The sequence below is a fragment of the Podarcis pityusensis genome (genome assembly GCF_964106645.2).
Source record: "Podarcis pityusensis genome assembly, chromosome: 4".
NCBI lineage: Eukaryota > Metazoa > Chordata > Lepidosauria > Squamata > Lacertidae > Podarcis > Podarcis pityusensis.
This window is the reverse complement of record NC_138027.1, coordinates 61251665-61269285: the sequence shown is the minus strand read 5'-3', so window position 1 is coordinate 61269285 and position 17621 is coordinate 61251665. Positions and strand designations below refer to the sequence as shown.

General features: G+C 40.4%; 1 protein-coding gene across 10 annotated transcripts in view; it reads right to left on the bottom strand.

The window, feature by feature from the left end:
• DMD (dystrophin) overlaps positions 1-17621 on the bottom strand; it is a 1019805-nt gene that overhangs the window by 625100 nt on the left and 377084 nt on the right. For 8 of the 10 annotated variants that reach the window (XM_081003446.1, XM_081003448.1, XM_081003442.1 and 5 more), the window contains exons 9-11: positions 16818-16952; positions 4350-4538; positions 3862-4043 (exon numbers count right to left, since the gene is read on the bottom strand). In XM_081003446.1, the coding sequence (XP_080859572.1) occupies positions 3862-4043; positions 4350-4538; positions 16818-16952 (506 nt within the window). The remainder of the gene's footprint in view (positions 1-3861; positions 4044-4349; positions 4539-16817; positions 16953-17621) is intronic. The other 2 variants (XM_081003453.1, XM_081003452.1) reach the window with 1 other exon arrangement.

Here is a 17621-nt window from a genome sequence, read left to right as displayed (position 1 = left end):
ACATCACACATACCATCTCGGGACTATTCAATTGCTCATCATCTAACATTGTGTATGGCATCAAATGCCAACAGTGTCCTTCAGCTCTCTATATTGGACAAACAGGCCAAACCTTACGCCAAAGAATAAATGGACATAAATCTGACATCAAGAATCACAAAACAGAGAAACCAGTAGGAGAACACTTCAATCTCCCAGGACATTCTATACAAGATCTCAAAGTAGCTGTTTTACTACAAAGGAATTTCAGAAATAGACTGGAAAGAGAAGCTGCTGAATTGCAACTCATTACCAAACTTAAAACCATGGAGAGACCTGGTTTGAACAAAGACATTGGATTCTTATCCCATTATACATGACTAAGCCATTTCTCACCTTCTCACCCCTTGCCTTTTCCTGTAAGACCTATTACAGTCGTTAAGAGTCGTCAGCAGGCTCATCTCAGCTATCTGCCAATCTCCCATTCCCACCACCCTTCTGAGTAATACCCCTCCCCACCTTCTCACTATATAGAAGGATCTGGCAACTTCTGTTTCAGTGTATCTGAAGAAGTGTGCTTGCACACGAAAGCTCATACCAAGAACTAACTTAGTTGGTCTTAAAGGTGCTACTGGAAGGATTTTTTTTATTTTGACTAGACATCAAAAGTGTGTGATAAAATTGGTTGGCAGGAGAGGCAAATAAAAGTAATTCTTTACATAGCACAAAAGAAAGAAACAGCTGCCACAAAAGATGGTGACACTCACCAGTATGGCTTGCTTTAAAAGAGGAGTGGCTAATCCTCTTTTTGGCACCAGGACTGCAGTCACCCAGGGCCAACCACGTGGGGCCACATACGAGTGGTGGATGCGGTCAGAACACACAGCCATGTACACATGTGTGCGCACACACAGAGAAAATAGTTTATCCAATGACTGTGGTCGGGGAAACATACATCCCCTTTACTATGCCCACCACAGTTCCGTGTGTACTTTAAAAAAAGTTTTTTGGTGGCGCTGTGGTTTAAACCTTGCTGATCAGAAGGTCGGCGGTTCGAATCCCTGCGACAGGGTAAGCTCCCGTTGCTCGGTCCCTGCTCCTGCCAACCTAGCAGTTCGAAAGCATGTCAAAGTGCAAGTAGATAAATAGGTACCGCTCCGGCGGGAAGGTAAACGGCGTTTCCGTACGTTGCTCTGGTTCGCCAGAAGCGGCTTAGTCATGCTGGCTACATAACCTGAAAGCTGTACGCCGGCTCTCTCGGCCAATAAAGCGAGATGAGTGCCGCAACCCGAGAGTCATCCGTGACTGGACTTAACGGTCAGGGGTCCCTTTACCTTTTTACTGAAATTCTGGGAGGGCCAGAAAAATGTGCTTGCAACAATAGTTACCCTTGCTTTACAAGGTGATGAGACAAATTCATGGGAGCTAAATGAAACCGCCCCATTAAGAGGCAATATCATCACTGGCAAGCAGTTGCCTGAGGGGCAACCATAGGGGAGCGCTCACCTTTATACACAGTTTGCAGGCTTCCTTGAGGCATCCTGTTGGAAGCAGGATGTTTAACAAAATCTGGACTGTTCCAGCAGGACTATTTTATGTTCTTATTTACAAATTAAAACATGCTAACCCCATTTTAAGAACAGTTTCTACCAGTGAGCTGGCAGCTTTTTTTAAAACCCAACTGATCTCTGTGACCTTGTGAATCTGGAATCAATCTGTATACTCCAGGTACAGATACCTAATGTTCAAGGGAAGCACAGAACAACTGGTATTAAAACACACCAAATACCCATCACATATATATTTTAATGTCGACCTGTCTGAGGACACTTGAACACACAACTAGGGCCAAGTTTATTTTAATAATAGTGTTTTAAATACATCCACACAACACATGCCTATTTTCTAAGTACATAAATATGACTGTTCCGTTTTTAAACTGGCAGTATTTTCCATCAGTCCTTGCAATTCTGAAATTATTTAAACACTGTGTATTTGATTGGCAATGCTGTCAAATCTTTTGTTCTGATGTAAGTATGGGTCTCATACTATTTTAACAATACACCTTTTTCCTTAACAAAAGGTAAGGAGAGAACAGGAAATTATAGTTTTGGAACTGGAATATAAAGCAGTACACCCAGTTGAAATGACATAATCAACCATAACTGTATTAAAAAAAACGAAGTTGCTTTTAAAAAGAAACCTACAAATATATGACAAACTCTCATTGCAATATGGGAGCTCCATTAATCGAGCTCTACTATAAACGATAATTATGCCATTAATCTCATAGTTTAAAGCAGCTTATCATCACACTGTTCTAGGCTGTTTTTTATCTTAGGTTCTGTCAGATTTGTGTGATTCTGAAGTAAAATTCCAATTGAACTAAATCAGAAATGGCTTTGATTATCGCTCTTGGAACCGCTCTCACTCACTTAAAGCACAGGGTACACATCTGACTAGCTTTAATTTTCACATCCCTTGCTCTTGTGAACTCCAAGATGGCATGAGCACTTATCTGAAGGCTTATCAACCAGTTCTTTGCTGTGGATCAGGTATAAGTCCAGAGTAGTAGAGTCCCTTGTCGCTTTCTTTACCTTCTAAGAGATTAAATTGTCAGCAAGACTAGGCAAGAATTAAGTGGACACTGTTCTGTTCCAGATGATGATCCATGTAGAACAAGGGTCCTAGTCAAACAGGAGGTTCACAGCAATCACAGTCAAGTGACAAAGAGCAGGAACGAGAAGTGAAAATCCATACAGAGCATGTCCATGCTTTGATAAGCTAAATCCAACAGAGGCAAAGTAAGCCATGACACTCAAGAGGGTCAACTCCTGACAAAAGTTTTGAATCTTGCTTCAGTAGCAGCCTGATTGATTCAATCAACCCCTAGTGGGGAGAAGCCTCTTTAGCTCAAGGGGGCTTACCTGTGAAGAATGCTAGATTGGAACTTCTGGGATGGACATATTAGAGTTGGAGAATGGCAAGACAACTTCGTATAGCTACATCCTGTGCCAACATTTCTGGGGCAGTGAGGAATCCATGGGACATCTTTGACAGTGATTCCCCCTGATTCTCTGACTCTTCCTTCAAATCCATGGCCTTCTTGCCCCAGGGGGCATCGGGGAGAGGAGTCTGATTGTGGGATCTTTAAAAATGTTCCATTCTCAGCAGTTAGACTTCAAGCAGATATTAGGCTGCTTGAAATAGCCCATTACTAGAGTTATTCAGGAAAGGATGAGCCATGCTTTCCAGCTGGCTGAGGAGTCTGTAGTATGCTGTTTTGCTTTCCTTCAGTTGCTACTCAGATTCTTTCAATGGTGTTTCCATATTGGCATATATATTCATAACATATAATGCAATTCCCCATCCTTTTATGTTGGATATATTCCTTTTGAACAAGGTATACCTTTCAAGTGCTGACTTTCAATCATGAGACTCAAAGTCTCACTGATACCTATCAGATCATACTTTTCTTACGGTGTTAGGATTGCAAGTTGTCGTGCTTGTTTCCTACACTTTTGACTGCCAGTTCTGAAACTGCCAAGGCTGTTTATTCACATAGATAGGGATAGCAAAGGTATGGAAAGTCCCCATTCCCTTCCTAACAAAGTGCAATAACAAGATAAAAGTTTATGTGGGAATAACTTTTGTATTGAGTGTGAAACTTCTCTCAATAAGGCCTTTTAAAATGTGAGCTTGCAGATCTGTGGCTCTTGTCCATCTGTTGTGCTCCACTTCCATTCTCTTACAATCAATTTCGACGCTCATGAAATTGCAGCAAAGCAAGAGAAATACAACAAAATCTGAACCAAACAGCACACCCTGCAACAATATTTGCACCAATTACAAAAGTGTTTGCCCAAGTTTATATTTACTCACTTGCTCTGTTTTTCCATACTTGTGACCCTGAGATTTTCCCATCGTGAATTAAGAAGATTCATTTGTTCTTGTATTTCATTTTCTTCATCTTCTGAAAGCTTCCCAAATGACAGAAGTTGGCTGCCTATTTGCAAAACATCACCAACACGTCCCTGGTGAGCTGTTAATTCCATCATAAAACCCTTCAAAAACAATTTTAACAAAGATTACCACCAGAGAAAGAAAGATGTATTTAGAAATTACAGATTCTATTGAAAATTCTAAACTTTATTCAATAAAATGCTTTGACAACAATTTTAGACTTTTTTAATACAAACAAATTTGGCTGTTGCTAGAACACAGTCTTTTGAGGAAGAGCAAAAGGAAGACCAAAGAACCAATTGAATATCAAGCTTTTGGTCTTAATGCGCAAAACAGATAAAAGATCAGCAATTAGCAGATGGTGAAGTGTTTGTGTTGGTTTTTCAATCTGTGTTGTTCACACATACCTCGTGGGTGTGAAACTGCTCTTTAACTTCCTCTACATCAGTGGATATATCTCCTTGTGCTTGCAAAGAATCTTCAGTAGACAGAAGCCATGAGAGTACTTCTTCTAATGCAGTTTGGTAGCCTTCCAGATCTACTTCTGTATCCATGGGTGAAGTTGCAAATAATCTCTGTTCATGTGTTTCCAAACGCTGCACAAAAAAGGGAAAAAGGCTTTCTGAGCAACATCCAATTAATCTGGGATCAAATAGTTCTTCTAGCCTACTAAATGGAATGCAGTTGTTTTAATTCTACGTAACAGTTTCCCTTTGGAATCAAAATCCTTATGAACATTCTTTGAAATATCACTGAGCAAAGGGACTGGGAGGAAAGCACAGATAAATATAAAATGAACTATAAGTCATTCTTCATGCACACCCCTGTTATAAGTTCAAGTATATAAATATATCTAATTTTTATGAACTGTGTAGAGCTCACCTCCTTAATTTATTGATCTCAGTATGATGTCCAAGCAATTACATTTTATCTGCATGCAAACAATGCTACCCAGATGCAATAGAAAATATTTTAAATTAAAGTTTACATGCATGCAACAGTGGGCTAAAATAATTCCCTCCTACTTATTGAGACTGCAATTTACAGTTTTTGAAAACTGTGTGTGTCAATATACAAGTGTAAGTCTGCAGCAAGGGGACTGTAAGATGAAAGCATCTTCCCTTAGTTTCAGAACTCTGACTGCCTTCCAGAGCCAGCCCACCCATGAGGAAAAGTGTGGTGACCACCTCAGGCAGCAGGATCCACAGGGGCAGAAGAGCCTGATGTTAATCTTTATTGCTTCCTTGTTTCTGATGTAGATATTCACTTCTCCCCTGGTGTGGGTACATGCCATTTTGGAGTTCGCCTTAGGCACCAAAATGTATTAGGCCGACCTTGCTGTGTACACACAACACACACTGCGGTTTGTTAAGGGTTCCTGGGAATTGTAATGTTGTGAGTGGTAAACTACAGCACCCCAATTTTTTGAGGGAAAGAATGTACGGTACTTTGAAGATATAGTGTGTATATATCAGTCAAACAACTCTCTTTCTTTGATGATATGTGTCAGTTCCTGGTCATAAGGAATGACCCAAGATGTCTGAGGGAAGTAAAACTAACAAAACTTCTCAGCTGGCTTCTGTACATCTGTTGGGGATGCAGAATTTCTCACTTCATGTGGCGGGTGGAAAGCCTATTTATTTGTTTACGTCACATACCAGTCTTCCATACAAGTCAATGGGGTAGACAAGATCAGACAATAAGCACAAGAAAGAGAGACTAGGTAGGTATGTCTTGAGCGATGGAAGCAGTATGGCTGAGTGTGCACACACTCAGAGGATAACATCCAAACCATTCTAAATATGTTTGCAGAAGCTTATGAAAAGCTTGGCCTATTACTCAACATCCAAAAAACCAAAGTGCTGCACCAACAAATACAAAATAACCCCTCTGCAGCGCCACCAATCCAACTCAATGGTGTAATGTTGGAAAATGTCGATCACTTCTCCTACCTAGGCAGTTATCTTTCCACAAGGGCCAACATTGATGCCGAAATCCAGCATTGCCTGAGCTCTGCAAGTGCGAATTTCTCCCGATTGAAATGCAGGGTGTTTGAGGACAGGACATTCACAGGGAAACCAAAATGCTTGTTTACAAAGCTATTGTACTACCAACCTTACTGTATTCTTGTGAAACATGGACCACTTATAAATGCCATCTCCAACTCCTCGAAAGATTCCATCAAGGGTGTCTCCAAAATTTTTTACACATCGCTTGGAAGACAGGTATTGGAAGAAGCAAAAATCACCAGTGTTGAAGCAATGATTCTTCAACATCAACTTCGTTGGACTAGTCATGTTGTGTGGATGCCTGATGATTGTCTTCCAAAGCAACTACTCTATTCTGAACTTAAAAATGGAAAGCGTAATGCTGGTGGTCAACAAAAGAGGTTTAAAGACTGTCTCAAGGCAAATCTAAAAAAATGTAGTATAAACACTGACAACTGGGAAACACTGGCCTGACTTTACCAAAGGTGTCATAGGCTTTGAAGACACCCGAACTCAGGACACAAGGGAGAAACATGCTAGGAGGAAGGCACACTTAGCAAATCCACACCGTGATCAACTCCTGCCCGGAAACCTATGCCCCACTGTGGAAGGACATGTGGATCTAGAATTGGCCTCCATAGTCACTTATGGACTCATTGTTAAAACTGTGTTTATGGAAGACAATCTTACTCGGCTACGAGTGATCACCAAAGAAGAAGAAGATAGCTGAGGTGGTTGTGCAGTTTTCTCTCTTGTTGTAAATGGCCCTAAAGGGAAGACCTACATTGCTCTGGCGTGGAAATGTCACAGGGTGTACCTGCATGAAGCTCACATACCCATTCACATACCCACAGCCAGGGGAGATGCAGAAATTCTATTTCCACCTCCTTTCTAATCAGGACTGTGTTATAAAACAGCCTATCTTTGATTGTGCAGTTTATTATGGTATGAAAAATCTCTGCTGAACAGAATATGTGGTTGCTACATAAGATTATTAAGTGCATTCATTTTTAAACTAATCAATTCAGGGCAGATTACATCCCTCCCACACTAATGTTCATGTTACACCCAAAGAAAGAATCTGTAAAAGGCTAGAGGAAGGGGATTCACGGAAGCTTCCTCTCACACTCTGTATAGAGAGACCTACTAAAATGTGACTCTAACCAATCAAATAGAGCCCCCTCACCATTCCCCCTTCCCCCTCCCCCCCCAACCTAATACTGCATGCAACACTAATGTCTTACAATAAATGAAACTGATCTGTAGAAAACACAACTTGAGTTTATTTTTGTAAACTTATAAATCTTTAATAAAAGTATATTTTTTAAAAAATAGAGCCTCAGAGACTGTAGCCTTGATTCAGTAGGGTGAATAAAGTAGAGGAAAGAAAGCACTAATTTATCCCGACTTGACCAATATGGGGCAAGGGGGTGACACTGGAAGGTTACTAAGAAACACAACAGATAAGATTAGTGAGAAATGGGGACGTGAGCTATTGTTAGTTTTACATTTCCTATTTTGTTTGAAAACAACTAGATTTGTGGATCTGCCTATTTATCAAGCTCAGAATATATCACTGTCAAACTAATCCAAATTATTCAATATTTCTCATTGAGAGAAATATTAATTTTAACCATCCTGTAATTTTAAAATAACAATTTTATAATTTGTATATGAAGTAAGGGGAACATCAAAAATAAATAAAAATCCTTTATATTACTGTCCAGACTGGAGGACTCAAAGGGCTTTAAAACTTTAATTCAAAGTAAATACGACTCTAGAATGCCTGTGACTTTCAGAAGCTTAGAAAAATCAGACAAACTTGGCAGCTGTTTCCATTGATTCTCAGAGCCTATAAATAGAAAAGTATAGATTTACCTGCACTGAAAGCTTATCTATTATAGTATTAAATTTAATATTTCTAACCTTCTAGAGTCTCAAAAACCCCTGCACAGAAAACATGCACAATGTGTTTGTGCACTGGTGATGTTGTCTGCAGAATCCATACAGCATCCTCCTGCCTCAGAGCAGGGAGGCAACCTGTTCCCTTGCACCAGCAATGCTACTCTTTCATTAAACATGTTCTACTGCAAGCCCACAACAGAGCATGGGATAATTAGCTAGTCCATAGCTACCAAACCACCTGAATTTAATGTGCATTTTCCAATAACAGAGAGAGGATGATCTAAAGGACAATGCAGTTCCAAAGCCGATTAGTAGATAGAGGTCGAATGTAACATGCAACCCTGCAAGAGTGCATCCAGGGTTAATAAATCTGTAATGTTGCAATTCAGTCTTGCCCAAATTGACTTAAATAATCCATGGCATCTGAATAGATTGCAGCTTTATTTTCCAGTGACAAAGATGTATACTAATCCATCTACCATTTGTAATTTACTGTGTTATGAATTCTCAATAAAATATGTGATGAGTAGCATGAAAATGAATCAAATGTATCCAAATGTATAACCCAAGAGGTTTTTGCTTAGAGAACAGGATCAGATTTACATAGAGTGGAGGATCATCCTCCAATTAAATTTAAGTTTTATTTCAAGCAACATTTATTGATCCTTACATTACCTTTGAAGTGAAGAAGTGAAATGAGTCCAGTAAGAACTTCCTGCTTCTAACCAAATCTCATAGTAAGTCTGATTGACTGAAAGCAACTTTAGGATCCACTGTTAAAGCAAGATCAAAAGGCTGACAGTGAAATAAAACCAATTCAAATAAACCTAAACTGAGTTTAGTGATGATGGATATCAACATTAAGAATAATTTAGATAACATTTTTTAACTTGTTTCCGAATGTTTTAAAAGTAAGCTTCTGTATAACTCCTTATTATTTAATACCAAAATTATGTGCTCTGCCAACACTTTCTGCCACTACTGCAATGAAAAACCATATATTTAAATGTGATGCAAATAACTTGAGTAAAAGAACTGACTTCCCATCATTCAGGGGCTAATATCTCCAGCAGCAGATCTTAGCAGCAGGCATCTCAATCAGGAATAGTTTATGTCCAATTTTAACAAAGGTCTAAAAGTAAAGAGAAAATTGCTTAAGGAGCACAAACACAAAGTCACAGAGTGTAGCCTGAACATTTTTAGTTCCGGGGAACTATCCATGTCTTTGTTCAGTTGGCCTATTAGGGCTTATCCACACTTCCTCTTGCCCTGCTGCTTTCCATGGGGAAAACCGCTCTTTAGCGCTCAATGAGAGCAAACAGCAATTTGGGTTTTCTCCAGATTGCCACAGATCGCTTTTTTGAAGATGACATATGTTATCACAAAGAAGACGATGCTAAGTATGTTCTTAACATAAATTTCCCACTCATTTTCCAGAAATATTCAGTAAAGCGACACAAACATTACTGTCAGATATACTAACTGTCTAGTAAAGACAAGTATGAAACAGAAAACTTTCTTGAATAGGATGAAATGGTAATGGTATGATAAGTAGCTGTACATGCTGTGGAAGAAAACACAAACTAAAAATCATTTCTTATCCAAATGCATACTCCAAAAGGGAATTGTAAAGTCAGAAAGCTCAACTATTGAAGTGGATGACATCAAACTAAAGATGCCGGAGAGGTCTGTATATTCACTAGACCTTTCTGCACTTCAATATACCGACTGTGATTAGGCAGGCAGTTATTTTGAAAACTAATAAGCCATCTTTTGACTGCAATGCCCCACAAAATCAGCTCGCAGCATAATTTTAAATATATGATAAAATCACAGTGAAATGCAAGAAAACTTAAAAAACCAAGAGCCTGGGAAAATGGGAACATCTCAACCACTTGCCTCAAGCCTTACAAAACTGGAGACCACGGAGATTCCTGAGAAACAATATTAAACAGGATAGGTGCCACCACTGGAAAGGCCTCTCCTGTAACTCAACTAATTGTGCCTCTGAATGCAGTCAGACACAGACAAAGAGTGAAAGCAAATCCTGAGGTGTATACCTAAAGATGTTAGGTGTGAAGTGAACCTTATGTTATTATAGGTAGTTCTAGGACAAAAAATGATCTCAATTCAATTGAGTCTTCTGAGGATCCAAAATAGCAACTAGTGGAGGCTGGTCCATTAGGCAGAATGGAGCACAGGTCCACCAGCTTCAGTCTACCCTTAACCAGTTCCCATCTTCCTGCCTTCTTACTTACAACCAATCCAGGGGATGTCCCTGCCTATGACAGCTTCCTCTTCCTTCGTTTCAATGTTTTCCTTGCAGAACACAGAAGAGAGGAAGATAGGGACAAAACAATCAAGAGTGAGCTCTGCCTTACATTGTTTCTGGCTCCTCCTACAGTTGATGTTCTGCCCTACCAGAGTAAATGGCCATCAGCCACCACTGATAGCAGCCACAAGTTGACATCCCTTTCTAGCAAACTCTGTCAGATCATTTTCAAGTATAGCCTAAAAGGGAAAAGGCCACAAACATTCTGAGTTCCATTTCACTGAAGATCTCATTATGAATCTATTATACTCCATAACAGGAAAAAACCTAGATCAGAATATGCCTATTTATATCCTATTTACATGTCTGCAAGAACTGTTTATCAAGAAGAAGAAGAAGAAGAAGAAGAAGAAGAAGAAGAAGAAGAAGAAGAAGAAGAAGAAGAGTTTGGATTTGATATCCCACTTTATCACTACCCTAAGGAGTCTCAAAGCAGCTAACAATCTCCTTTCCCTTCCTCCCCCACAACAAACACTCTGTGAGGTGAGTGGGGCTGAGAGACTTCAGAGAAGTATGACTAGCCCAAGGTCACCCAGCAGCTGCATGTGAAGGAGCGGGGATGCGAACCCGGTTCACCAGATTACGAATCTACTGCTCTTAACCGCTACACCACACAGGCTCTATGTATCTTATATATACATACTTACCTCAGAGTCCTTCTGAGTAAGACATGCTCTGTAAATGTGCACCCCTCTGAAAGTCCACAAACTGTCTTGTTTAGTATTTGCCTATCCTCTAGGAAGTGGAATGAAGTGCCCAAGTAAATTAATGGCAAACACATATTTATGTGCGCTCGCACACACACACACACACACACACACTCCAAATAACAACCATTCTATTACTATTTTGCTGGTTGCATTTGTACCAGTGCCCAGATGTGAAAGGCTGTATTTCACATTACCAGCTTGCTTTCCTGAGCAATTCAATAAATTACTTCCAAGTCACTTTCTTAGACACTAATCTGCTATAAATCTAATCCCTAACAGCAAAAAGACAACCTGAGCCTGCTGAATGCCAGTGATTTTAGTGATCTGACCTACTCCAGCAAAAATCCCTAATTAAAATGTCCCCACCTGATTAGCATTGTTCCAGAATAAACCCTCATTGGTTATATCACAATAAAGGTAGGACATAATTGTGCCACGATTCTCCATATTGAAACAGCGGAGTTTTCAAAGAGAACAATTAAATGTTCAAATGTTCTTCAGAAGCTGTTCCGTTAATTAAGAAGCTTTAATAAATATTTAATTGCATTTTAAAAAATGTTTTAACTTCATTGAAAAATGTTCTGCTATATTTAACATATTATATATGATTATCCAATACTGTATATACAAACCCAGTTACAGACTTAAGAATATTATCTTAAGGTATAATTGCATATTGTTATTAGCAGAATCAACACAGCAATCCAAACTCTGGCTGGGGAGGGGTAGTCCTTAACTGAGAGTTGGGGCCACTGCTGCTTCTGCAGCCTGTCCACTCACACTGGCTGGGGCAGAAGGCAGGGGACAAATAAGTTTCTGCACCAGGAGCTGGGGCAATGACCAGGCCTGGATCAAGTGACAGCAGTGGGGTTGTCTTGGAATCCAGAGAAATCTGGGCTGACTTAGTCATGCCCCAGAATGCCCAGTTTGGAGTCTTTCCATAAGCTGTATCTGGTGCAGGGTTGCACCAGCATCACTTCATAGGTGGAGACTTCCAGGGCTACGTAGAGGAAAACCTCTGCCCAGTCCACCCAACACCCCCTCTAGATTGGTGCAAAGGGGGTTTCATTTGCTGCACAAGAATTGCTTAATACTATACTCATGGAGGACTGCTTCAAATGCTATGCCCTGTGGAAGCTGCAAAAAAATAAATAAATCTATGTTATTTGAGCTGATATGATGAGGCACCACACTTTCTTGTCTGGTTCAAACATCACAGTAAGCCATAGGCTGAAATCAGCACTATTTCATTGTGGACATGCAGTGTGCTGGCACATGCTATTTAGGGTTTGTCTGTTTGTCCTGTGCCTAGAAAGTGGGATCTGAGCAGTTTTCTGCTTGACCCACAACTTTTAAGCATGGGTCTGAGTGGTTTTCCCCTTGCCCCACTCCTTTCTCAGACAAAACCCCCGACTCTTTAGTGCACATGTCAACCTGGAGAAAACCCAAATTGACATTTGCTCTTTAAATTCCTCCTTGAGCATGGAGACAGTGGAGGAGGGGGTGGAGGAGCCTCTTGGGGGGTTCTGGAGGCATGGTCTCATCTGAAAGTTCTGCAGGCTATAAGAATTTAGGGATCCCCGACAGCTTTCCCCTCAACTTCTGAACTTGCTCCCTTCCCCCTTGCTCTTGCTGACCTGCACCCAGTTCCCAATCTATTCCTCCTGATGCTGCTGTCAGACGCCTTGCAGATACTGCTGGCACCAGTGAAGGTACTGGTGATGGGAGAATTTCTCCTTACTTTGGGAAATGGAACCCTACAACTCACTGATCCCTTCCCTAAGATCCTCCTCAGCCCCACATTCCACCCTGGGCACACCCCCAGCTTTACTCTCTCTCTCACCCCCTTTTTCATTGACCCCTTCATTCTCCTATTCTTGTCAGTCCCTGACAGAAGCATCACATATAGGTGAAGCATCATAGAGTTGGAAGGGACCACAAGGCCCATCAAACCCAACCACCTGCAATGCAGGGAACTTTTGCCAAATGTGGGGCTTGAACCCACGGCCCTGAGAGTAAGTGTCTCATGCTCTACTGACTGAGCTATTCCAGAACCCCTCAGAGTCAATACAATGCTCCCAATGCTGTAGCTCCTTGCTGCCTTGCCTTTCCTTCTGTCCCTCTCAGTAACCAACTGGTATGGGGTGTTGGGGAATCACGTCAATAATACCGCCCTGCCCACACCACCAGCCACTACTGCTTGGGAGGAAAGGTCTACTCAGTTTAGAGGAGAAAGATTCCACTGTAAAATAGGTGACAGGTAGAGCTGGCAGTGAGATTAAGCATCTCTCTGTCTCCTCTTGCTGGGCTAAGAGATGCCTATTGAGCTCCTTAGCTCCAGCACTCCCTTGCTTAACTTCCAGCTCCCACTCAAGGTGCTGGACATGGACACTGTTGCAACAACAACAACAACAACAGTGTGTCTTATGAAACCTTAAAATTAGCACAGTTGCTATGGCGTACGTTTTTATGGACTATAGCCAGTCATATCACACATGCTGGATGTCAACCAAATAAAAACAGGGTTACTTCCCAATTTTAAAAAAGGTGAGGTGTTGACAATGTAAATAGCTCTTAAGTGCAAACTGATAACCTGAACCAGCTCCTCACTAGCAGCAACAGATCACATAACAGAAACGAAAACAAAGGACAATAACCACTAAAAGCTTCCCTTCAGTGCAAGGATTTACGTTTGTGCAACAGAACTTTCCCCCCTCTCTTCCACCTGGGCATGACCTGGGCCCACCCGGAGGCTGCTGGGAAATCCTAGAAACAGATTTGGGGGGCATGGTGGCGAAGTTCCACCTGCACAAGCATAAATCCTTAGATTGATATGACAAGTTCGTTGGTACCAGAGACTAGACCTTGCAGCAAGCCGATATGCCAACTCTGTCCTCATATGTATGAAGACAATACCGTTATAGAATCCAATAATGTCAGTTACAACATCAAAGGTTCATCTACCTGCTCTATCAATACTGTCCTTCTGATATCTACACAGGACAATCAGGTCTGTCTCCAGGCAAAAGTCTAGATGGACACAAATCTGACATCAGGATGCGAAATATTTGGAAACCAGCTCTGCTGACCTTCATGTGGCTATTCTTATACAAAGGAACAAAGGGAGAATCCAGCATGAAATTGCTTCACACTTATTAAGAAGTTCAATTCTATCACATGTGGTTTGAATTGAAATGACAGTTTTAGTCCCTCTGCAGGTGTTAATTAACTTGGCAATGCCAGGATGTTCTTCAACTCTGCTTTGTGAATGGGCACTGCTGTTACTTTATGTTACATCTAAACTTTTTTATAATTGTCACCGTCTGTATCTTTTATGTTTAATTTGCCTCTGATCTCTCTGCTAACCAATTTTTCATCCCCTCCCCCCTCCGCCCTCCCTCTTGCCACCAATGTACAGTGGTACCTCGGGTTAAGTATTTAATTCGTTCCGGAGGTCCGTTCTTAACCTGAAGCACCACTTTAGCTAATGGGGCCTCCTGCTGCCGCCGGGCCGCCAGAGCACGATTTCTGTTCTCATCCTGAAGCAAAGTTCTTAACCCGAGGTACTATTTCTGGGTTAGTGGAGTCTGTAGCCTGAAGCGTATGTAGCCTGAAGCATATGTAACCCGAGATACCACTGTATACATTTACCTCCAAATTCAGGGTATCATTTAAGGCACCTGATAAAATAGAATCTGGCCATGACAGTTTAAGTGCCACAAGATTCATATTTTTGGCAGTGGACTAACATGGCTACCCTTCTGGAAAATATTCTGTTCAGTTTCACTTGATATTAATTAATTTAATATTCCAATAGATATTTATTTGCAAGAATAATTGGCAGGAGGAAACTGTGTATAGGAGTCACATGTACGTTACAACATTACCTTTCTACTTTGCAATATATACAGCGCTTTGCTTAATTTTGCTACTAATTAAATATGTCTGGAAACCAAATGCATCATGGTGACGGGTATAAAGGAAGCTACCTAAAGAAGAACTTGCTAATTATCAAATCCAAAGAATACAGTACAGATATTATTAAGTTTTCTGCAAATCCAATTTTATGTGTTGAAATTAGCTTTCATTTGACTCTGAAACCCCCCAGAAAGTGTTAACAGTTAACCACCAAAAGGTAGAACCTTCAGCATGAGGCCAATTTCTCTTAACTGAGATGCTGATGTGCCATTCAGTTACCTTGATTTATTCCATCCCCTGCAATTGGGCTTTTTTAAAAATAAACCCCTGTGGTTGATGATTTTCCTTGGTAGTGAGCAAAGATCAATTGTCCATTTCAATTAGTTTTAGTCTATGAGGCTTATTCTTAAAGAACTATTCAGGTGAACTGGAAGATGCTACATGTTAAGTGAATTTTACATCAAGTGGTAATGGTTATTCTTCTTTTTAAAAATGGAGATTAGAATAATTTCAATCTACTAAATTTCTGAGTACAGAAAACTGGTGACACTCCTATGGAAATATTGTGTTTGGTGTTGTTGTTTTTTACCTTGACTATGTGGGTTCATATCCCACCCACAGGGTGGGCCAGTCAACTAAACACAATGAATCCTGCTTTCTTTTCATGATAGGACAAGGTGCCTAGCAATAAGGAGGAATGGTTAGAGAAGGCAGGTAGTGAATAGAAGCAGATGTGAGTTACTAGAAATATATAAGATTTACTCTTTGTGCACAATGATGATACCATTATCTGACCATGGATCGATAACTTTTGTGTGCTGCACAAGGCCTGTATACCGCTGACAGTTAAACAAATGTTTAAAGTAATGATAGAAGAATCTGACAAATGGATCAAATAAAGCTTACTCCTCTACATTTCATGTAGCAGTTCAAAAGGCAGTAACATCACAGCTTAAGGTGTTTTAGAACTTTAAGTTGTGTGAGCAGGGAGACAGGAACATCCTCTGGTACAAGGCTTCCCCTCCTGATCTGGGGCGATTTTCTCTTCTAAAACACAGGCTATGCTATTCATGGGGATCTCAGACTGTAACCCCGCACCCCCGGCAAGGCTTTTTAGGAGGTGCAGGGCTGCAGGGTGAAAGAGAAACATCTATGTCCATGGGAAAATACGGAGTCCCCTGTAAATTTTGTAATCATCTTCTGAATGACCAACCCCCATGCCACATTGCATATGACACTCCTGTCCATTTAAAATGAGGGCCCACAATGTGCAATTGTTTTGTGGTTTAGCTTCCCCCTCCTTGCCTCCTGCACGGGGCACTTGACAATTGCTGAGGGTCTCGGCCAACCAATTAATTCCTTTTCTGTCTGTTGCAAGAATGCACTGTGCTATATGACTTTTAACTGCATTTCCATTGCTTCTTTAATTATTTATAAATTGTATTTTATTGAATTACAATTTGAATATCCACAGAATTCACATTGTGGTATGATAAAATACAACAAAAGGAACAAAAGAAGCAATAAATATATAATTAAAAATCAAGATGAATATTTAATCTGGCATTTTCAACCAGTGATCCATAGATGTGCTGCTGACCACCTGAACAAAGTTTGTGAAACACATTCTTGAGAACCCCTGGGACAGAGGAATGTTATTGGGGAACAAAGTTAAACCTTCCTTGAGTATCCTGCCATTCCACATGTATGATTATAAGTAGCTTATGGTGTTAACTGAAATTCTGAAACCAAATACAATAATAATGATGATGATAATAATTTTACTCTCTTTTTTTGTTCCTGCCTAATGCACAAAGATAGGTGCGGTTTTGCAAAGAAAAGTAAGATATACAGCAGAAAAGGACCTTTAAAACCTTTAAAAACCTTTAAAAAATATACTGCTGGAAATGAAAATGGGCACAAGCAAATTTTTTTAAAAAAAACCCCAAAGTGCATATATTTTCCACAGCAAGCACAGGCATATTAGAATAATATTCACAACAAACAGTAATGTTGACAGACCTGTGGAGGGAACACCTTCCCTTTTGGGTCAGGGGACATGACATAAGCAGCTTGTGTGTACGCATAGCTTTTGAAGCGAGGTTTAGGTGGAGGTGAAGGGGTGCGCACATGACCCTGTGCTACACTGACTTTGATCTAAGGAGAAGAAATTAGGAAGAAAAGCAGACACACACACGGATGAGTATGCTTAATAGAAAGGACAGAATGTATACTTTCAGGGGGAAACGCCGGCAGTTTAATTCTATCTTGCAGAAAACAGTGCTGCCATAAAGAGTAAAAAAACCAAAACTATGTGGAATTTCGTGAGCTGCTTTCATTAATATGACATCCTTTCATGGCAAGTAAAAAGACTCCTTGAAGTGCCAGATAATTATTCCTGGCATGACACCCCAAATCAGTAAAGGGCCTTTATAATTCAGCACACTCAGAAAGCAAAGTAGCAAGGACTCATAGTACGTTCTGAATAAATGTGCTCAGCAGTCAGCAAATGGCCATCTGATCAACAAATCTAAAAATGCTAGTGTCCCAGAAATAAGAGAGTTAATTAATAATTAGAATTTCTGTTCACTTCGAGAAATATAACTATCAGGCTAGCCTCTCATGGGAATGCAGTTGCCACAGTGTGCCCGCTTAAGTAAAGAAATAAATAGTTTCAGAATTTCCATACACATCTAAATTTGAGTTACGATAAGACCTTTTTTTTTTTTTTAACAAGGAACTGACACCACAAGTAAACAACCCCTGCAATTTTTCAGGGGAAGAAATTCAAGCAACTGTAACTCTGTTTTACACCATGAGACACAG